Genomic DNA, 18,491 nt, shown 5'->3' on the forward strand with positions numbered 1-18,491 from the left:
TCTAAATCTGACTTCCTCCTTAATAATTGTTTACTCACCTAAAGTAAGGAGTTCTTTGGAAGTTCTTGATAACTAGGGTAGATCGGGAAGTGGGGAACACGTTCTAGTGCAACTAAAATTGAACCATTTAGAGGTTGTCTGTAGATCTTGCTGCTTAATTTAAGTGGACAACAATATACTTGGTCGTCGTCATCTAAATGTCCTTTAGGAAATCTGTCCCAATTGTCAGCATCCTTTGTGTTTAAGTGGACCACAATACCGGTGATTCACCAGTTCTAGACATGCAGGCGTGTGCTGATAAACGATATTGGATTGCTTGACAACTTTGATCCCAAATATTTTTGTTTTTGTTAAATTTGTTCATAGTTTTCCTCTATGCACAAATTTAGGGGGAGAATTAAAAAAAATCAAAAATCAAACAAAAATCAGAAAAATTCAAAAATCAAACAAAAAAAATAGAAAATTAAAAATCCAAAAATAGTGTTATTTCTGTTTTATTTCTTGTTCAGAAAAATCAAAAATCCAAAAATATTTTTGTTTCCGTTTTGTGTGCTAAATTTTCTTTTGAGTTTTGTTTTGTCTTGAAAAGTGAATTCAGATGTAGATGAGACTCATGGAGACTGAATCAAAAATTTCCAAGCCAAGGCTTCATCCGTGATCATCGAAGAATTCTCATTCGAAGGAGCAAGAAATGAAGATTATTCTTCCAACATTCAATCTTTCAACCCCAGAAGCAAGGTCAAGCTGTAATTGAAGACTATGTGACAGATTGCATTGAAGCCTCCTCAATCAATTTGCTGCTATCTTGTACCTGTTGAAGTGATCCAGAAGTTTCGTTCTCTATTCTCTCTGAAGATTCTCAAGTTGAAAGCGAAATTTTCAAGAATCTTTTCAAGAAGCCTCCTCACCCAATGTGCGTTTAATGTTAAATTTTGAAGAATTGCCCAACTGCTCAAGATGAAGTCATTCATTGAAGATTCATCAAGTTCATCTTGAAGCTGTGAAGAATTTGAAGATTAATGCTGAAGCCAAGCTCCCAATGAAGATTGACAAGAAAAGACAGCTACTTTTTAGGGGGAGTTTGTTGGGTCAATTAGAAAAGAAAGCTATAAACCAAGGGAGATTGTTGGGTCTAAAATTATGGTGTATACTTTACTTTTCTAGGAAAATGTATTTTTATGTCTAGGACCGTAAACAGCTTGGTGTTTACGGCCGTATACGGGTTTACGGTTGTGTTTACAGCCGTGAACAGGTTTACGGCTGTAAACCCATTCACGGCCCATGTCTACTACATATAGGGTGAGGAGTGGTGAAGAAAAAAAAGTGTGTAAGGCTAGAGAGAAGGAGAGCATATTCTAGAGAGAGAAACTAGAGAGAAGAATAGTGTGTGTGAGAGAATCTTGTGTAAGGAGCATCATTCATATCTTCAATACATTCAAGATTCAAGTTATTCTTCTTCTCCTTCTCTTCTATTTTGATCTGGCATCATCTGTTTGATTGGGATTCGGCACCATCAAACGGATCTGATTGATACACAAGCAGATTTGGGACTTACATTTACATATTTTGAAAACCATTCGAAAATCATTTTAAAAATCTTTTCCTTGATTTGAGACTGGAGTCACACGAGTGCTCCTCCAATTCACTCAAACCAAGGCTCTGATACCAACTTGTAACACCCATAAAATTCAAGCCAATTTAAAACTTTTCAAAACATTTAAAACCAACAGTTATTACAAATTTGTTTTCAAAATAGTCTATATCATAGTTTTCCCAGAAACATAAACAAAACATGAGGACCTGTACGATCATGTCTTCGCCTTGCCGCGATCCCCTGATGTACCTGAAACAATAAACTAAAACTGTAAACCCGATACCTTAGTGAGTTCCCCCAAAATACCGATACATTGCACATAACACATATACAAATAACAGAATATACTGGGTCCATAGCTTTACAGACTGGATTACCCCCTGGGCCCACAGTGAGAGTTTGGATTGCCTTCCGGGACCACAACTCACATTTAGATTGCCATCGAGCCCACATTACGAGTCTCCCTCAGCTCGTATCTGGAATGCTCCCGGGTTTGTTGGTTACCTCACGGAGCAGTATCACCTCAACCCATCTCACATAATATGTCGACATATAACACAACTAATGCACATACATATAATCACATGATACTACAGGTAGTCCTACAGATCTACCTAACTGGCATAACAACTAACATGCAACACTAACTCATACTCAACATACTACCAACTGCTAGGAAATCATATCCAATGGGCCGACATTGGTGCCTTAGACCCCTTAGTATAGTGAGGATAACTCACCTCGCAACTGTCGACTCGAAGGATAAGCTCAACTCTCGGATCACCGCCTCAAACTCCACCACCTATATTCGCCACACAACCATGTTCATAAATTCCCAAAATGCCCCAGAAGTCCAATAGTCAACCCTTGGTCAAAGTCAAAGTCAATTGTCCATGTTGACCTGAACTCGTCGAGTACAACCAGCCACTCGCCGAGTTCCTTGCATAACTCGTCAACTCGTCGAGTCACTTGAGTGACTCGTCGAGTTCCTAATATTGGTGGCCGTGAAATCCATGTCCAACTCGTCGAGTTTCCCTTGCAACTCGCCAAGTTCACGCGTGTCCAATGGTTGGGAAAACCCTAGCTGACTCGCCGAGTCTAAGAAAATCTTCATCGGACTCGCCGATTTGACCATGCAACTCGCCGAGTCCCTTCAATCCTTCATCCAAACATATGCTTTTTAAGCCGTGCTAAGGTTCCATATTGCAGATCCAATCCCCAAGGCATGTTTATCACGTAAAGTTGCAAACTTTACGTGCATGCAAGGCTCTAGAGACTCTCAATGACAAATCCAAACTTGCAATGGAGTTTTACACCTTAGGAGAGTCTCATTCTTGCAAAAGCTGGAAGCTTTATGGACTTAGAGACCCAATATAGTTCAGATCTGAAGTTGCAACTTCAGATCTTAGCTCAAACACAAGAAAGGCTTCCTAATATGCTAGAAAAGCCCTAAAATCCACCCAAAAGAGATCTAGAATGAAATGAGGTTAAGATAATGGCTTAATACCTTCCAAAGGATGCCAACTGAGGTAGATCTCTGATTCCCACACGTTCCTTGCTTCTAGTCACTTGTTCTCCAAGCTTTTCTCACCAAAAAAAATCCTCTTCCAAAGCTGAGAATCGGGGCGTTACAATTAACAAATGAATACCCTACTATTCATAAATGAATAAATGAATACCTCTAATCATAAATAAATACATTCATTCACACATGAATGCACTGCTATTCACAAATGAATATACTGCTATTCATAAATAAATACACATTCTATCGTAAATGAATTCATCAAAATATAATATAACTTACATCTAATAAAATATAGAACATAATACAATTTTTCATTCTCCTCTAGCTCAAATTCTTCACCTTTCATATTCTCAAACAACTCCAAAGGACCTAAAAAAACCCATATATCATTAAATTCAATCAACTTCTGTGTGTAACCTTTTCCTATGAATATGATTCCAGGTCTGCTTGGCTATCTTTCAAGGGGAAGGTCAGCTGTGTGATGAATTTGGTAGAAGGTACTGATAATCAAAAGAAACCAAAACAAATAACTACACATAAAACATATTCATATGGCTTTTTTTACCTAAAAAAATAGTGTAATTCTGAATTCTCATATAGATATATTCAATGCGATGAATGTAAGTGTAAAGTGAAGATATCATATTAGTATTGCAAAAATCCACAAAATAATAACTAAAATTCATAAAAGAATACCTCTCTCATGCATTTCATCAATCAGCTTCTGTGCACAAGCTTTTACTTTGAATCCGATTACATCTTTGTGTGGCTATCTATTGCATCAATTATAAGGGCTGATATGAGATGAATTAGGACCAAGAAATATAGGGTTGGTGTGTAAATGAAGAACAATGGTCTGCAATTCACCTAGAAAAATGAAGAACGGGGCAAGTTAAAATGAAAGTGGCGGATCGGGGAGAGCTTTCTGGGGCATGTGTAATGATCCTCATAAGAAATCGACTTACATATGTAGTTATGATGTTTATCACAAGAAATCAACGAACCAACAAAGATGGAGTGACGTTGATGATATCTTCCTGGAGCAACAGATTGGTTACAGATTGTGTGTTGTTGGTGTGAATATGGTGGGCTGAAGTCTATGTGGCGTGGGCTGCGTAGATGGGTAGTGATTGTTTGATGGAGTGTAGTTAAGAAGATGAAAGTAGATGCGTGATGAAGATGATGACAGCTGGTGGTTTGGATATGATGTACAAATCAGATAGCCTTGGTTAGATGAAGAAGAAGATCTTGGGTTTGTTACTGGTTGTGAATCCTACGCAGTGGAGAGCTTGAATGATTCTCTGTTTTTTGTTGATTGGGGTTTAAAGAAACATGAGAAGATGGAGGAAAGATGTGTGGTGATGGTGCGATGGTTACAAATGGCTATGTTAAGCCATCGACGATAAAGGTGGCCGGAAGACAATGAAGGCAATTGGTGGTAAGATGGAGATGGAGACGATGACATAATGTGAACTTTGAAGAAGGTAGGGGTGTGCGGCTGGTGTTCTCAAAATACTTATATTAGGGTTGCGTCGTTAAGGAGACAGAGAAAATTAAAAAAAATCCGATTATTATACCTAAATTATAGGACTTTCTATTATTTAAATTATATGGATTTCCTATTATACCCTTATGGCCATTTCAAAGTTACATAGGTAGTACACCAGTTTTATAATTTACATAAATGACCCGGCTAATAATAGCCCTATATCTAATTATTTATATGGTTGTGATTTGTTCTCGCGTTCTCAACCTTTTAGGTGGTCTCATTTGATTTAACTCGTATATATATATATATATATATATATATATATATATATATATATATATATATATATATATATATATATATATATATATATATATATATATATAGAGAGAGAGAGAGAGAGAGAGAGAAAGAGAGAGATCGATCTGGGACATGGGCTAATTGGAGATAGTGACAACTCGCCTGAGAATGAGAAAGCGAGAGACAAAGCTAAGAGATGAGGTAACGACATCGCCGACATGTTGGACTCGTCGGAGAAGAAAGAAGGAAAAGAAAATATTGAAAAAAGAAGATAGTATTTAGGAGCTTTGGTACCGATAATGCGAGTGCCAACTAGGGTTCTAGCGATGGGTCGGTCAGAAAATTGGATTGAAAGTGCTTGGCTATGAAACCATGTAAATATTATAAGTTGTTTAATAGATAGAAAATGTTAAACCTCATATAAAAATAGATATATAAAGGACCTGACCTAAACCCTAAGAACCTTTGGCCTAACCCTAAATACAAACATACTAACATGGAACACACCCCATATGTCATATCATCATAATCTAATCGAAAGGAGGCAAGACCTTGAAAACTAGAAAACGCAGTTGAGACAGTTGACCAAACAAGGAATATGACACACGTACCCCATATATAACCAAAGGGTAATGACTCTGAGTCTGAGACACACTCTTGCAATAATATCAAATAGTATATCTCGGAAGTTAGATCGAAGGAGTTAGTAATGTATCACCATAATAGGCCCGAGAGCCGAACAATGATCCAACCAAGCTATACAAAATATTGGGCCAATCAGCGAAGCTTCAGGAGAAAGTAGTCGTGTCGCAACACAGTCGAACCCAAGGCAAGGGTGCCAAAAACATTCTGTCTAATTCCAACATAAGATCGTCCGCCACACACAATCACCTGCAAAAAAAAAAAAATACGACATAACCACAAAAATCTTACAATTAGATAGAAAAATAATTATTTATTCTTTCAACCCATCCTATTTTTGTGATTTACTCGTTATACAATTATACGTAAATTACACGAATGGTCCCTATGGTTTGGAATAATTTGCACGTTTGGTCCCTAATTTATTTTTTTTAACTCGGAAGGTTCCTATTGTTTGTTTTTGTTACGTGCTTGGTCCCTACTGTTTGTTTTTGTTACGCGCTTGGTCCATGTGTTACCTAAAAAGACTATTATTTAAATAGAGAAAAATGATGGAATATGTTAGGTAAGGTAAGGGGGTGGGGTTGGTGTGTGTTTATTTAAATAAATAAAAAAATAAATGGCAAAATAGTCTTTTTAGGTAAGACATGGACCAAGCTCGTAACAAAAACAAATAGTAGCGTTCCGAATTAAAAAAATAAGTTAGAGACCAAATACATAATTTATCCTAAACCATAGGGACCATTCGTGTTTACTCTACGATTATAGCATATATCAGCATAATAGAGCCGTGACGAATACTTTTGGTTATTTGGGATCCAACGTTGCGTGGCGATACCAAAACCAAACGGCCCAATTTCATACTCAACTCTGATTGCCATATTTGGTGTTTACAATCTCGAAACATTACACACGAGATTCAAGAACACATACGAAGAGAAAGAATCACTGACAGGTTTCTGTTGTTTCATCATAAAGGAAAGTATCTTGATTGGAGAAAACGACAGTGGGTCTGTATTCAATTGCAATGATGGTGAAATTTATGAAACAACTTTCACATTCATCATAAATTTCAATGCAATCAAATGGATGATTTCAAACCCATTAAGAACATCGATCATCTCCAGTATTGTTTGTCGACTAGTTGCTTTGGGTTGAAATCGACGCCGACAGTTTTAATCCATCGTCTCAAACGACCATGATCAGTTCTTCCCTTAAACCCCACTTTGGATCTCAGTTGCAGGTCCATTACCACTCCACGAACATCATTATTTCTCTCTACTTTTGTCTCGGATCATGGATCCTTCAACCTCTCGTCCTGCTGTAGTCATCGACAATGGCACCGGGTATTTAACTCACTCACATCTCTGCAACGCGCCCCACATGTTTGTTTAAATTCCCCAATAAGATTCATATATATTCACCCATGTCCACCAAGACTTATCAACCAAGTAATTGTAGCACGTTTTGCCCCACCCTTTCAACAATGTTTGCTAAACTAGTACTCTTTTTACAGTTTGCAGACCACCTGTTTGATAAAATTACTCAAGAAAATCTGACCTAACAATTGAACTTATAATGGTATTACAGGTATACGAAAATGGGATTTGCTGGTAATGTGGAGCCTTTCTTTAACGTTCCAACAGTAGTTGCTCTTAACGACTCATTTGTAACCCAACCTTCCCGAAGCTCAATCAAAGGAAGCAGCAGCTGGCTGACTCAACACAGTGCAGGAGTGATGGCTGATCTTGATTTTCACATAGGAGAAGAAGCCATGTCAAAGTCAAGATCTAGTGGCATCTACAATCTAACTCACCCAATCAAACATGGACAGGTGGAAAATTGGGATGCAATGGAGCGATTTTGGCAGCAATGTATATACAATTACTTGCGTTGTGATCCAGAGGATCATTACTTTTTGTTGACTGAAAGCCCATTGACTGCACCTGAGACTCGAGAATACACTGGTGAGATTATGTTTGAGACATTCAATGTTCCAGGGCTTTATATAGCAGTGCAGCCTGTTCTTGCTCTTGCTGCAGGATACACCACAAAGAAGGTTAGCTTGTTGGATCTTTAATCTTGATTCTGGAGTTTATTTGGTAATTTGTAATGTTTAAATCATTATATGGTTTTGCTTAGTGTGAGATGACAGGTGTTGTGGTGGATGTTGGAGATGGTGCTACACATGTTGTTCCTGTTGCAGAAGGTTATGTTATTGGGAGCAGTATTAAGTCGATACCAATTTCAGGAAAAGATGTTACTTACTTCATCCAACAACTCATGAGGGTATCTTCATTTTCACTTCCTTTTAATTATTCTTTCAAAATCAAGATTATTGATGTCTGGTTTAATCTTTAATGATATTATCTTATTTAGGAAAGAGGAGAGCACATTCCACCTGAAGATTCACTTGAAGTAGCACGGAAAGTTAAAGAAACATTTTGCTACACGTGTTCTGACATTGTCAAGGTAGTCATATGCTTTGTGTAATTTCTGTAATTTCCAAGATATTTGACCATATATTATTTTCTTTAAAAAATGTTCAGGAGTTTAATAAGCATGACAAAGAGCCAGCCAAATACATTAAACAATGGAAAGGCATTAAACCAAAGACTGGGGCACCATACTCATGTGATGTTGGCTATGAAAGATTCCTTGGTCCCGAGGTCTGTCTTCCTTAATTTACCTCTCTTTTGAAGGGGTAGAAAAGTAATTTGTCAAGATGTATGTATTATAATTTATAAAATAATCCTTGTAGGTCTTCTTCAATCCAGAGATATACAATAGAGGCTTTACAACTCCTTTACCTGTTGTAATAGACAAGTGTATTCAGTCTGCACCAATTGACACAAGACGTGCCCTCTATAAGGTACAAGTTTTACCATTTTATATAATTGTTAAAGGGCAAAACCGTAAAAATTCTTGTGACCCATGGTTTGATTTATTTCAGAATATTGTATTGTCTGGAGGATCAACCATGTTTAAAGATTTCCACAGAAGGTTACAAAGGGAGGTAAAGAAGATTGTGGGTGCACGTGTTCATGCATCAGAAGCAAAATTTAGTAATGAAGTGAAAGTAAGCATATAATTTTCAATAAAATATATGTTATTTCATTTTTAGTGACAAAAAAAAAAAAAAAAAAAAAAACGGCTATTAATTTTGGTTCCAGGCACAACCGGTTGAAGTTAATGTAGTGAGCCATCCTATCCAGAAACATGCAGTATGGTTTGGAGGCTCTGTACTTGCATCAACACAGGAATTTTTCACGGTATTTTATTATTATTATTATTATTTTAATCAGCAATTGAAACACTAATTTATGTATGTTGATGTTAGTTTATTACTGAAATGTGTAACATTGGATTTTGATTTATGTGTGGATTAGGCTTGTCATACAAAAGCAGAATATGAAGAATATGGGGCGAGCATATGCAGAACAAATCCTGTTTTCAAGGGAATGTATTGATTGATACAAGAAGAATCTGTGGTATGATATAGTGGTTGTGTACATTTCTAGATGCTTGAATTCATGTATGAAAAAAGTGAATTTTGAATTTTCTTTGTATTTTTTTTTGGGGGGTTTAGGAAGCAATAGTTTTTCTGATAGGGATCCTAGTGAAATATTTGTATTGGATTGCAGGCTTATAAGGTGAGATTTTGAAAACTTTGATACAAATTGTCATCAAATGTTATTGAGCAAACACAGTCAAAATGGTCTAAAATTAGTCCAAAATGTTATAATTTTTTTTTTCAACATTTCAAAATTGTTTTATTAAAAATCATGTTGGTATTATTATTACTACTATTTATCGTAACTATTTAAAACATTAGCTATTAATGGAATTTTACAAAATGAACAAATAAAAAAAATGTTTATAGGACCATTTGACCATACTAGTTAATGACCATACTAGTTAAGATCCTTTATCTAAAGTCATATCTATTTTGTTATGGAATCCATAATTAAACGAAAAAATTAAAAATAAATAATAGAATCACAAATTAAACCAATCCGAATTGGTTTCGTTCAATTAAAAATAAGAATATGATATTTGGGTTTGTCATAATATAAAAATATTAATTTTGTTTGATAAATAAAAAAAAACTATATGGTTCTAATTTTAAACCATATATTATTAGGTTGGAGGGAATAGTGTTGAGCTCATCGAGCTCCACCTCAACCAAACACCCCTCAACCTTGAAGGATTGTCGAGTTGAGAGAAGAGGGGGAATGTGGTGCGAGTAAGGGGGGAGAAGAGAGACTCTCTCTCTCTCTCCTCTACAACTGGTTACTATGTTGACTAGAGATGCACAAAACCCGAATCCGATCCGGTTTCTGTCACACCCCCAAACCAAGGATGGCGGAAACGTCCAGGGGTGGAGGACTTCATGTATAGTATCACAACAACGAATATAATAGTGCTCAAAGTAAATACAACCATCATAAATATAATTGAAAAGGTTACACCATGGAATAAGTTTACATGTTTCAAAATCAATTACATTATGATGACAAAATGAAACGTTTGACGATTTATCGTCCCATCCTCAAAATGCTGTTGGTTTTCCTGTTTCACTGATTTCCTGAGAATACAAGTAGTTTTGAAAAAGTGTCAACAATTAAGTTGGTGAGTTCATAAGAGTTTCTTTGAGAAAGAAACCGTTTTCCTTGTAAAAGCGACAAAGTATGTTTCCAGAAAATCCAATATTTTCTTTATTAAGTGAAATGAATGCTTCTATGTTATGCGATAATGAACCCTAGAAAGGCCCATATATTTCCTTCTATAATCGCCCAGTGTATATAAGTTATATAAAATTTAAGTTAAATAAACCGTCGAATATAATGAGTCTGCCCTAGGTCCACAACCAAACAAGGAACAGGAAGTAAGGCGGGCCCACCAATTCTAAGTCGATTATGACTAGATTCTTATATAACTCTAGCATATACACTTAGCAATTATAGCTGAAGTCTAACAATTGTAGATGAAATATAGTTTTAACAGAGATATGATTCCAAAGAAAATCCTATATTTTCCTTATAAAAGTTATGTGGTCCTAAATCCCAGGACCGGAAATAAACAAGTATTTTCCATACTTAAAGATATAAAAGTGGTTTTAAATCGGCATAAACTCGTTTAGTTTAGAAGTAAAACCCCTTTTCAAAGTAGAAGTTTCCATGTAAACTTAAAAGATTGTTAACTACCTATGTGCGTCGCTATAACCATACTATGACGAGAAATAACCTGCACAACGTTTTTCAGACGTTAAGATACTATGACTCTTGTCACCCGTAGACCTGCAGGTCCCACTGTAGCTAGCAGCAAGGTGTGGGGTGTCAAACCCAATATAGATCTATACACAATTATCACGCTCTCCCTACAAGAGACTCTGGTTATAACTTACAAAAATTGGGATCCCGTACTCGAACGTACGGGGAGAGAATTGTCTCACATCCTAAGTTAACTAGTTTACACACAGTTTGATATTAAAACCTCTTCCATGAAGGAAGTAAAATCACCTTTTCTGAATAAATTAGTGATATGAAATCCTTAAACTATTACTATTATAGTTTATTACGTAAAGATATGAAAAAACCATTTGTTTTGAGAGTAAAACCTTTTTCATGTAGTAAAAATCCATAAACTATGCTTATTGACGTTTATTATAAGTATTCGAAATGAATGAGTAAACCTTATCATGAATGACTAAATTTCAGTTTATGATGATAAACTAACAAGAAAATACATTCAATATTTAGAACTTATTGTTATACACTTTGCTCAACATAATACAAAGTGTATTGAAAGTTATAAGCTGTTAACTAGTTTTTAACTGTTCTGCACTGTAATAGAAAAATTCATAGAAAAATCATACGAAGTCGAAAACTGAATCCGTAAATTCTGAGAGTTCATAAAATGTGTCTAGTTTGTTCATAATTTTTATTATGATTTTTGGAAGTCTTTAACTTGTGTTAAAATGTTCATATTCACAGACTGGTCCGAATTCGTTTTTGAAATGATAGGCAGTTTCGTAAAAATCACCATAAATCGTAGAAAAATCGTATGGTAATGTGCAAGTAGTAATTGTAAAGGTATGAACCTGAACTATTTGCACCTAATACAGTTTTGAAAACTAAAATGTTTAAGTTGACCAAAACAGTAACCCCCTTAAAACTTAAGAAAAACATGAAAATATAGGGGTATGAACTCACCTTGAGTGATTTCAGTAGATGGATGATGGAGAAAAGAAGTGCTCAACTCAAGAACACTTGGGAGATGCTTGAAGATTTGAAGATCTAACACAAATATGACAATATTTGTGTAAGCAATCTATGATTTGGATGAAAGATAGTAAAATATCTAAGTGTGGGAGGAAGATACTTACCAAATATGGAGGAAAAACCCAAGACCAGCCTTTAAATCTCGAATTTTTAGAGAGAGAAAGTGGAAGAGAGGTGTTTGTCCTTCTTAAGAAAGAGTGAATAAAGTGGGAGGAGAGGGGAGGATATCTCCAGCTTTTGTTCAACATTATGGCTGAAAAAGAGTGGGAAAAGGACAATGATTGACTAGGTATGGGTGAAGAGTGACTAGGGGTTGTACTATGAAGGTATGGGGATGTTGCTTGTGTCCTTGTTCAAAGGATAAGTCAACACTCCTCCTAAATATCTTACCAACTAGATTTTATTCTTAGGCAAGGATTTTCCCCAAAATATAATTAAAATATGAATATTTGGGGTTTATTATGTTAAAATACGAGTTTGGGTGAAAATCCCGCGTTAAAATCTCGAAAAACGGGCTCGAAACGCTAAAAATATTGAAAACCGGGTAGGAATTGCTGAAATCCGAACTTCAGGGCCGAAGGTGTGCAGGTTCGGCTCCTTAGGAGCATAGAACCGAAGGCGAGGCTCGGTTGTGCATGGGAACCGAGAGGTCTCGCAGGCTGCTCATCAGAAGAGACCGAGAGTGGAGGGGTTCGGCTGCGCAGGTGCTTCTCGGACCGAAAGTGAGAAGTCTTCTCGGACCGAAGGTAAGAAGGGAAGAGCCGAAAGTCAGGTCTCGGTTCTGATTAGTCAGGGGACCGAAATAGACCGACCGCTCGGTCCATTTCGGTTGAGAGGGTTTCGGTTCTCAGGAGGTTCGACTCTAAGAGGTTCGGCTCCTAAGAGAAGTTTCGGCTCCTTAAGGCTGTTTTTCGCGTAGACTTCCGTTTTCGAGCTGTTTTCGTCAAATTCGAGGGTCGGGATGCCCCGAGTGATTATAAAAAGTTGAGAGAGATTTTGAGAGAGATTTGGGAGAGATTTGTCATACTTGGAGAGATTTGGCATACTTAGAGAGATTTGGGAGAGATTTAACATTCTTGGAGAGATTTCTCATACAGTGAGAGATTTGGGAGAGATTTCACATACTTGGAGAGATTTGGGAGAGATTTGACATTCTTGGAGAGACTTCTCATACAGAGAGAGATTTGGGAGAGATTTCACATTCTTGGAGAGATTTCTCATACAGAGAGAGATTTGGGAGAGATTTCACATACTTGGAGAGATTTGGGAGAGATTACACACACTTGTAGCGATTTCTCCTACTTAGAGAGTTTTGGGAGAGTTAGAGTGAAAGAGATTGGGAGAGACTTCTTTTGTGACCTTTTTGAGTGTTTGGCTTCGCAACGCAAGGTTTGTACATCCCGTTAAGTCTCGTTATGATTGTTATATGCCCCTGAGGGTCAAGGAATAATGTTTTATCGAGTAGTTTCATCACTTGCCCTGATTAGGGTTTAGAATTTTCGAACACGTGAAAACTCTAAGTGATACTTTGTATTAAGATTGCGAGTTGTTCAATAAGAAACATAATGGAAACCCTAATGTACAAGGGTTAGATGAGTTGACCGGTTTGACTTGTTGACTTTGACTTGGCCAAAAATTGACGGTTGTCACAGTTTCGCTTACGTCTTCAAAAATCCGATCAGGTCAAAATCCGATCCGAATTCGGTCAAAATCCGATCCGGTTCCAACCAAAATCCGAATCCGATTCTAATCCGATTTGAAACCGGTTTAAACCGATTTTAGTGCGTTTTAATCGGATTTTGGGGCGGATTTGGATCCGGTTTTTAGCGAATCGGTTTATGATCCGGTATCAAATCCGATTTGGAATATAGGATTAGGATTCGATTGAAAATCCAGTTTTAAATCCGATCCGATCCGGTTTGGTCAAAACCGTTTTTGAGCCAATCCGGTTTTGAATAGTGAAACCGGTTTTTGTGTGCATCTCTAGTGTTGACACAATAAACTCGACATACCGAACTTGAATTTAATGAGACTTTAATGGAAATTTCAATTCATTTGATGACTACACGTCTAGGTCGGAAAAAAAGGCTAAATTGTCATTTTTACTAGTAATTTGAATTTTTTTCGTAAACAAATTATAGTTTATATTTATTTTTAAATTAAAATAAAATAATAATAATTTAAAGAAGATTTTTCTATTTACAAAGGAGAATATGAAAAACAAAAAAAAAAAAAAATGAAGAGAATACGGATAAAATTTTAATAGACCCGACTTGAAAACCGGGTCAAACCCGAAAAAAATAAGCGGGAGCAGAGAATCAGTGAGAGATGTTTGTCGCAACTCTCAAACCCTTGGGCCAGGGTTTTTAGGGTATAAACACTCATTTGAACTCGCAGCTTCGGTAACCACCTTCTCAACGTTGTCGTGTGTGGGGCTTTCGATCAAACCATTTTTGATTTATATGTCGATCTAAGAGCTTAAGCAAGTGCAAGATCAACAAAAATGGCGTTGGCGTTCGACGAATATGGGCGTCCCTTCATAATCTTAAGGGAACAAGAAAGTAAGAGCAGGCTAAGAGGTTTAGATGCTCAGAAAGCCAACATTTCCGCCGGCACAGCCGTTGCTCGCATCCTCCGGACTTCTCTTGGTCCTAAAGGCATGGACAAGATGCTCCAGAGCCCCGACGGCGACATCACCATCAGTAAATATTCACATCTCTCTCTCTCCCTCTCTCTCTATATGTGTTTTCATGTTGCCGGTTTGTTCCATTCTTAGTTTTCGCCACGATCTCCAACTCTGGATCGAATATTGCCTTTTTTTACGTATAATAATATGAATCGATGCGTGATTTACTTATTGAATGTAATGGATAATCTATCTTCTATAGGTAGAGAATGTGTTATAGGACTATAGGTTATAATTGAACTCATTTTTGTTATAATGCAGTTTGAGATCTTATTTCAAAGCAATTTGAAAGGCCAGATCATTATTTGCGGATTTGGCTAAACTTGATCTGTATAAGGCTACTTAGATGGGATTTATTTTATTGAACAGCAGATCATACGACCACATAGAACTAGTAACTTGTTGAAAGCTCCAAAGCTTATATGAGAAGCTTAACTATTTTCCCCAATGGTGAGACCTATCTCAAGGATTTGACTCTGTCTGATTTGATCATGGGTATGACTTGAAGGATGTGATAAGTGATTAAAAAATTGGTTGAAGTCATTTGCTGCTATTTGAGTTCCCTAAATTTATTCATCATAACTTATTGCTATCAATAGTTAACTTTATTTTTTTTCCAGCAAATGATGGTGCAACAATCTTGGAGCAAATGGATGTTGACAATCAAATTGGTAAACTGATGGTTGAACTCTCAAGGAGTCAAGACTATGAAATTGGTGATGGAACAACAGGAGTTGTTGTTATGGCTGGTGCACTTCTAGAACAAGCTGAACGACTATTAGAACGTGGCATTCATCCAATTCGTGTTGCAGAAGGCTATGAGATTGCTTCAAAGATTGCTGTTGATCATTTGCAACAAATCTCACACAAGTTTGAGTTCAATGCTACAAATATAGAACCCCTTGTTCAAACTTGCATGACTACCTTATCCTCTAAGATGTAAGCTTTTCTCAATTTTTCTTTCCAATCTTATGTTTTTTTTCATATCTGATTCAATTCAATTTTTCAGTGTGAACCGTTGCAAAAGAAGTTTGGCTGAGATTGCTGTGAAGGCAGTAATGGCAGTTGCTGATTTAGAGAGGAAGGATGTTAACTTAGATCTGATTAAAATTGAGGGAAAAGTTGGTGGGAAATTGGAGGATACAGAGCTTATTTATGGGATTCTTGTTGACAAAGATATGAGTCACCCTCAAATGCCAAAGCATATTGAGGATGCTAAAATTGCCATTTTGACTTGCCCCTTTGAGCCTCCAAAGCCAAAGACTAAGCATAAGGTTGATATTGATACAGTTGAAAAGTTTCAAACTTTACGTGAGCAAGAAAGGAAATACTTTGATGACATGGTTCAACAATGCAAGGTATGGTGACATCTCATTCTACTTTTTATTTTTTGTAATCTCATGCCTCAATATATATATTTTTTCTACAGGATGTTGGGGCTACTTTGGTAATTTGCCAATGGGGTTTTGATGATGAAGCAAATCACTTATTAATGCACAGAAACTTGCCTGCTGTGAGATGGGTTGGTGGTGTTGAATTAGAGCTTATAGCAATAGCCACTGGTTTGTGTCTACTAATTATCTCATAACAACTGATTATTGTCTATTTTACCCTTTTGATATGGTTTTGGTGTTTATTCTTTATTTTCAATAGGTGGAAGAATTGTCCCTAGGTTTCAGGAATTAACAGCAGAAAAGCTAGGCAAGGTATAATTTCTCATTTACTATTTTCATTGGTTGTAATCCTGAAAAATACATAATAAATGACTTTTTTTTTTAAATTTAATTTATGGACAGGCTGGTTTGGTTAGAGAGAAATCATTTGGCACCACAAAAGATCGGATGCTATATATTGAGCACTGTGCTAATTCAAGGGCTGTAACCATATTTATTCGTGGGGGTAATAAGTTAACATGTTTTTTTTTTTTTTTTTTTTTTTTTCCTTTTCCATTTAGGACCTGTTTCTTTTTCTTTTTTAAGTGTTGTATACATAAAGACTTTCTGTTTTGAGGTCAGTTATTAAGAATCTCCCACACAAAAAGCTTTTTACCAATGGAAAGGATAGCTTTTTTGGGTCAATTATATTGAGTTATCGACTACTTTCATTATACTAAATGGCCTTTTGAGTTTTGTATTTTGTACAATTGACCCGCTTTATTCAAGAATGTTCCATTTTACTCCCCTGGTTATGTTTAACCTTGAAAGCTTTATCATTTTTTTCCTGATTGAATGTTTTTGGATAGATAATCATAATTTTGTGATAAATTAGGTAACAAGATGATGATAGAGGAGACTAAACGCAGCATTCATGATGCATTATGTGTTGCAAGAAATCTCATCCGCAATAACTCTATTGTATATGGTGGTGGGGCCCCAGAAATTTCATGCTCAATTGCAGTTGAAGCAGCTGCTGATAAATATCCAGGAGTTGAGCAGGTATATAAATATATATATTTGATTTCTTTTTTAAATAATTTCAACAAACGGAATTTTTAATTGTAATTATTTTGTTGCCATTGCCAGTATGCTGTGAGGGCTTTTGCAGATGCTTTGGATTCTGTTCCCATGGCTCTTGCAGAGAACAGCGGTCTGCAACCCATTGAGACACTATCTGCAGTCAAATCTCAGCAAATAAAGGTGAAAATTAGGACTAAACTGGACAAACCATTTCTTGATGGAGAGGGCATTTATGTCTTTTGCATTATATAACATGATTTAAAATTATATCTGGTAGGAGAAGAATGCGTGTTGTGGGATAGATTGCAATGATGCTGGCACAAACGACATGCGTGAGCAAAATGTATTCGAAACCCTAATTGGAAAGCAACAACAGCTCTTGCTTGCGACACAAGTCGTGAAGATGATCTTAAAAATTGATGATGTCATCTCTCCCTCTGAGTATTGATTTGATTTCTAGGTATTTGACCCTTTTACCCTTTTTTTTCAAAGTCCTCATTTTTGTGTTGTCGTAGAAAACTAGAAGAATGGTGTGAACTCGTTTGTATTGTTAATTCTTAAAACCATTAAACAATGCATTACTATTGTTTTTATTATATGTATTTAATATTTATAATCAGGATCACTCCAAATATGTTTTGGGTTCATGGCAAGAAAAATGGCCTAACTTAAAAGACTTTTTTCTTATATTGAAAGATATGACTCAAAAATTGTTTTATATATAAATGCAAAAACTAAAAGTATCTGGAGATAAACTCAATTTACATTGTTTTGGAAAGTCATTAGTTATATGAATTATCTCATATTCTCAGTGGTTGAATTTTGAAACGTGTGGAGTTTTTGTTTCATATTCTTTAATGTCTGAGTTTTTTTTGTCATTTTTAATAGACAAATTTTTTTGCATGGACCATTTATGTAATTTTGTCTTGATCCTGTTTCCAAAAAAAACCTATAAGGGAATTTTACGTATTTAAAATAATATTATATAAAAATACTATAAACATATAAAATGACGACGACAAATGTTTAGGTCGTTGTTCCTGTTGCATCCATGTTGGGCCAACTTTGTTTCTAATATGGATAACTGATCATAAGGCTCAAATACCAACAGGTTCATGCATTACTAAATTCATCTTTGGGCCAACTTTGTTTCTAATATGTATAAGAGTCGAATACCAACAACAGTCCAATTGTCAATTTTGTTTTTATTTTTATGCCATTTTTATCATTGCTATTGGTATTTTTTTATTTATCATTAACATGAGTTAAGTTGTAGCATTTTATTATCCGACCGAATGACACCTATACGTAAAATTGTATAAAAACATTTTTTATAGGAATTGTGTACTAAAATTTTTACTGATCAAAATAAACACAAAATATTGATATAATTGGTAAACCTGTATAGCTGGTCATAAGGATGAAAGAAAAAGAAATTGTTTAAGGATCTAACATGGACGAAAAAAAGTTTTCTGTTTAATTTTGGAGTTTGGATAACGTGCATAGTCTGTT

The 18,491-nt window shown here is 35.9% G+C and overlaps 2 protein-coding genes across 2 annotated transcripts; both read left to right on the plus strand.

Annotated features, from left to right (window-relative positions):
• Window positions 1–6,361: 6,361 nt before the first annotated feature.
• Window positions 6,362–9,233, plus strand: LOC145134308 (actin-related protein 3-like). Its single transcript, XM_079069171.1, has 9 exons — window positions 6,362–6,899; window positions 7,144–7,612; window positions 7,696–7,842; window positions 7,933–8,025; window positions 8,103–8,222; window positions 8,315–8,425; window positions 8,507–8,632; window positions 8,727–8,825; window positions 8,943–9,233. The coding sequence occupies exons 1-9, from the start codon at window positions 6,850–6,852 to the stop codon at window positions 9,021–9,023; spliced, it is 1,296 nt and encodes a 431-aa protein (XP_078925297.1). The 5' UTR covers window positions 6,362–6,849; the 3' UTR covers window positions 9,024–9,233.
• Window positions 9,234–14,194: 4,961 nt separating this feature from the next.
• LOC145132804 (T-complex protein 1 subunit epsilon-like) lies at window positions 14,195–17,575 on the plus strand. The gene is made up of 9 exons (XM_079067714.1): window positions 14,195–14,539; window positions 15,144–15,462; window positions 15,533–15,881; window positions 15,953–16,085; window positions 16,177–16,229; window positions 16,320–16,422; window positions 16,792–16,958; window positions 17,046–17,159; window positions 17,257–17,575. The coding sequence occupies exons 1-9, from the start codon at window positions 14,341–14,343 to the stop codon at window positions 17,425–17,427; spliced, it is 1,608 nt and encodes a 535-aa protein (XP_078923840.1). The 5' UTR covers window positions 14,195–14,340; the 3' UTR covers window positions 17,428–17,575.
• Window positions 17,576–18,491: the final 916 nt, after the last annotated feature.

The sequence above is a fragment of the Lactuca virosa genome, chromosome 8, assembly GCF_052849685.1.
Source record: "Lactuca virosa cultivar CGN04683 chromosome 8, Lactuca_virosa_CGN04683_v6, whole genome shotgun sequence".
Lineage (NCBI taxonomy): Eukaryota > Viridiplantae > Streptophyta > Magnoliopsida > Asterales > Asteraceae > Lactuca > Lactuca virosa.